Below are 5,022 nucleotides of genomic sequence, written 5' to 3' on the forward strand. Positions count from 1 at the left end.
CCATTAGCCCGCGAGGGCGTGGGCCACAAACAAGGGGAAGCGAAAGCGGCTGTGTGATTGAAGGCACTCCGGAAGAATGGGGCAGGGGAGAAGCAAGCACCCTGTATCTATTAAACTTCCACCCGTACCTAGAGATAGTCCGTTGGGTTTTATATTAGAGAATTGGGAGCATTTCCCAGGAACAGAAAATAAGGATAAGGCAAAAATGATTCATTATTGTGTAGAAATACAGGGAGGAAAGGAAATTTCAAGGAATGTATTTTGGCCTGTATTTGGATCAACTGAAGATTGGGTTAAACAAAAATTAAATTCATGGGTAAGAACAAAGATTCCCTTTAACCCAGAGGAAAGTGCTTATGCAGAGATCCGGGTAGTAAATCCTGAGGCTTTTATATTTAGGTTGACAGAGAATTCGGGGGAGGGGAAGGGAAAGAAAAAGAAACCTCGAAAAGAAGATGCTTTGATAATCCCCCCCCCTCCATTTGTACCACCACCACCACCACCACGAGCCCCTCCCCCTCCGAATCCCGAGGAGGAGGATTTAGACATGCCAGAGGTGGGGCCTATTACCAGGAATAGATTCAGAAGGAGACAGGAGAACCTATTCCCATTGAGAGAGATGCCAATGGGTGGCCCCCAAGCTGGAATAGGATTTATATCTGTCCCCCTTAGTTCGGGGGATGTCAGAGATTTTAAAAAGGAGATGGGGCATTTATTGGAAGATCCATTGGGGGTTGCAGAAAGAGTTGATCAATTCTTAGGACCTAATATATACACCTGGGAAGAATTACAATCTATTTTGAGTATTTTATTTACGGCAGAAGAGAGAAACATGATTAGAAGGGAAGGAATGCGCATCTGGGATGCTCAGCATGCCCAGGGACCACTGGCAGATGTAAAATGGCCCCTTTCAAAATCCCCATTGGGATCATCAGAATCCAGCCCATAGAGTACACATGCAGGATTTAAGAACTATTATAATTCAGGGAATTAGGGAGGCAGTCCCAAGGGGTCATAATATTAATAAAGCATTTAATGAGAGGCAAAAGAAGGATGAAACTCCTACAGAATGGTTAGAAAGACTAAGAAAGAATTTTCAATTATATTCTGGAATGGATCCAGATACCCAACTGGGACAAGCACTGCTTAAAGCACAATTTGTGGCAAAAGCCTGGGAGGATATTTGGAGGAAGATAGAAAAATTGGATGGGTGGCAAGATAGAAGTTTGGATGAACTTTTGAGAGAAGCACAAAAAGTGTATGTTAGAAGAGAAGAGGAGGCTCAGAAGAGGCAGACTAAAATGATGGCGGCTGCTGTAAGAGAGAGTAGGGATCAAACCTGGAAAGGGAAACAACAGAGACCAATGAGAGATTCAAAAGAAAAACAAAACGCTAAAACTTGTTTTTACTGTGGAAAGAAAGGACATTTTAAAAGAGAATGTAAGGTAAGGATCCAGGATGAAAAGATGTTCAAAGAAGACTAGGGAGGTCAGGGGCTCTTTTTTTTAGGGACCCAAGACCACCCTAAAGAGCCCTTGATAAAGCTAAAAGTGGGTCCCCAGCACCAAGAAATAACATTCTTGGTGGATACTGGAGCTGAGAGATCAACCATTCAGTTTTTACCTACAGGATGTAGTATATCTAAAGAAACTGCCACGGTAGTGGGAGCAAAGGGGGAACCCTTTGAAGTGGGGGTTATTAAAGATGTGATAATAGAATCAGAGTCAAAAATTGGGGTGGGAAATTTTTTTATTAGTACCAGAAGCAGATTATAATTTGTTGGGACGAGATTTAATTATTGAATTGGGAATACATTTAGATGTAGTTGATAAGGAGTGGAAAATAAGATTATGTCCTTTAAGAATAGAAGATGAAGAAAAAATAAACCCAGAAGTGTGGTATACACCTGAGAGTGTGGGACAGCTGAAGATAACCCCATTCTCGGTTACTATTAAAAACCCAGAAATTCCAGTCATAATAAAACAATATCCCTTGTCACCTGAGGGACGAAGAGGGTTGAAACCAGAAATTGACAGATTGTTAAGCAAGGGACTATTAGAACCATGTATGTCACCTTTTAACACACCCATACTGCCAGTAAAGAAGCCAGATGGGACATAACGTTTGGTACAAGATTTAAGAGAAATTAACAAACGCACAGTAGCACGGTTCCCCGTAGTTGCAAATTCGTACATGTTATTAAGTAAGTTGGGGCCTGACAGTTTGTGGTACAGTGTTATAGATTTAAAAGATGCATTCTGGGCCTGTCCTCTTGATGAGGCTAGTCGAGATTATTTCGCTTTTGAATGGGAAGATCCAGATACGGGGAGGAGACAACAACTGAGATGGACAGTATTACCCCAGGGATTCACCGAATCCCCCAATTTATTTGGGCAAGCATTAGAACAGATTTTACAGGATTATCAGATAGACCCAAGAGTGACCTTGATACAATATGTGGATGGCTTGCTTTTAGCTGGGAAAGAGGAAGAAGACGTAAAGAGAGAGAGTATTAAGTTGTTAAATTTTCTGGGTTTAAAGGGATTGAAAGTATCCAAGGCAAAGCTCCAATTCGTTGAAAAAGAGGTAAGATATTTAGGTCATTACCCTAAAGAAGGAAAAAAAAAGATAGATCCTGAAAGAGTACAAGGAATTTTATCATTACCAATTCCAAAAAATAAAAGACAGATACGTCAAATCTTGGGATTAACAGGATACTGTAGACAGTGGATTGAAAATTATAGTAGCAAAGTTACATTTTTATATCATAAATTGACACAAGAGGGATTAATGAAATGGAGTTTAGAAGATACAGAAAAATTCCGGGAGCTAAAAGAAAGTTTAATTCATGCTCCTGTCTTGAGTCTCCCAGATTTAAGGAGACCTTTTTATTTGTTTGTAAATGTGGAAGATGGAATTGCCTTCGGAGTTTTGACTCGGGAGTGGGCAGGGAGAAAGAAGCCAATAGGGTATCTATCAAAGATCTTGGACCCCGTGAGTAAGGGCTGGCCAACTTGTTTGCAAGCAGTAGCAGGATGTGCCCTGCTGGTGGAGGAAGCTAGGAAAATCACCTTTAATAGCAATTTGAAGGTAATGTCCCCCCATAATATTCGGGGTGTGTTACAACAAAAGGCGGATAAGTGGATTTCAGATGCTAGACTTCTAAAATATGAAGGAATTTTAGTTGAGGCCCCAAACTTAATATTAGAAACCACCACTTTACAAAATCCGGCTGCATTTTTGTATGGAGAACCCGAAGGCGAATCCCTGACACATGACTGTATAACTACAATTGAGGAACAAACCAAAATTAGACCTCATTTGGAAGCAGAGGAATTAGAAAGCGGAGAAAAGTTGTTTGTGGATGGGTCCTCCAGAGTAATAGAAGGAAAGAGGAAAACAGGCTATGCCATTGTACGAGGACCTGATTTGCAAGTCCTAGAATCAGGTCCATTAGACAAATCTTGGTCAGCCCAAGCTTGTGAATTGTACGCAGTATTAAGAGCATTGGAATTATTAGAAGGAAAGGAGGGGACAATATATACAGATTCCAGATATAGTTATGGAGTGGTGCATACGTTTGGTAAACTGTGGGAAGAAAGAGGTTTAATAAATTCCCAAGGGAAAGATTTAGTCCATCAAAAACTCATAATTGCAGTATTAAAAGCCCTGAGAGGGCCCAAAAAGTTGGCAGTGGTTCATTTGAAAGGACATCAGACGGGAATGGACTTGAGGAGTAGGGGAAATAATGCCGCAGATCAGGAGGCAAAACAGGTGGCATTACGGACAATGGTCCTAAAAGAAAAAGGGGGGCATGAAGAAATTATGGAACATAAGGATAGTGATTTAAGAAGTAAATTTACTGAGGAAGAGAGATTAAAACTCCCAGAGACAGGAGCGATAGAAAACTCAGAGGGGAGATGGTTCCTTCCAGATGGCCGAGAAGTACTACCAAAAGCCATAGCTCAGAGAATATTAGAAAAAATGCATCAAAGGACACATTGGGGAGCACAAGGACTAATCGATTATTTTGCAGCAAAGTATATGAGCACAGGTATTCGAGACTTAGCTAAGCAAATTACTAGAAGCTGCCTCCCATGTTTAAAAACAAATAGAAAGAATCTCAGAAAATTACCTTATGGAGGGAGACCCTTAGCAAAAAGACCTTTTGCAAATATTCAGATTGACTTTGCAGAACTACCAAAGGTAGGGAGACTTAAATATCTCCTGGTCCTAGTGGATCATCTCACCCATTTTGTAAAAGCTTTCCCTACATCTAGGGAAACTTCACGAACAGTTGTAAAGGTGTTATTGGAAGAAATAATTTCCAGATATGGGGTACCAGAGACAATAGACTCTGACAAAAGTCCTCATTTTACATCAAAAATAACTCAGGAGGTGTCGGAGGCATTAGGAATAAAGTGGGAACAACACACCCCTTGGCACCCTCCAAGTTCTGGGAGAGTAGAAAGAATGAATGGAGAAATAAAAAAACAACTTACTAAGCTAGTAATGGAAACAAAACTATCATGGGTCAAATGTGTTCCATTAGCCTTTCTGAATATTCGAACTCAGCCAAGGGCAGATTAGGGAATTTCCCCTTTTGAGATGTTATATGGTATGCCTTATAATATAGAAGAAGTTCAAACACATCCAAATGTAAGTGATCAGTATATCAATAAGTACTTAATAAAATTAATGAAGTATAAGAAGGCATTGTGGGAAAAAGGAATGCTAGCTCAAAGACCACCATTGGATTTTATATTACACCAAGTACAACCCGGAGATTGGGTGTTGATAAGAAGTTGGAAAGAGAACCCCCTAACACCAAAGTGGGAAGGACCGTATCAAGTCCTGCTAACAACTGATTCTGCAATCCGAACTGCGGAGAAGGGATGGACACATGCCAGTCGAATTAAGGGACCTGTGGAGCCACCAAAAACTAATAACTGGGAAGTGGTTAGCCCGGCTGGGGACCTGAGACTTAAAATATCCTGAAAAAAAAAAAAAAAAAAAAAAAAA

The 5,022-nt window shown here is 40.5% G+C and overlaps 1 protein-coding gene across 1 annotated transcript; it reads left to right on the plus strand.

Moving 5' to 3' along the window:
- Nucleotides 1-2,193: 2,193 nt before the first annotated feature.
- LOC147654501 (protein NYNRIN-like) lies at nt 2,194-4,590 on the plus strand. Its single transcript, XM_086883811.1, has one exon. It carries the CDS (start codon nt 2,194-2,196, stop codon nt 4,588-4,590), a length of 2,397 nt encoding a protein of 798 aa, XP_086739937.1.
- The last annotated feature ends 432 nt before the right edge of the window (nt 4,591-5,022 follow it).

Source organism: Cyanistes caeruleus, chromosome 3 (genome assembly GCF_971803275.1).
Source record: "Cyanistes caeruleus chromosome 3, bCyaCae1.hap1.1, whole genome shotgun sequence".
NCBI lineage: Eukaryota > Metazoa > Chordata > Aves > Passeriformes > Paridae > Cyanistes > Cyanistes caeruleus.

What these genes read in the sequence shown, in the direction of transcription:
- LOC147654501 (XM_086883811.1), top strand. Translation starts at nt 2,194, where the DNA reads ATGTTATTAAGTAAGTTGGGGCCTGACAGTTTGTGGTACAGTGTTATA.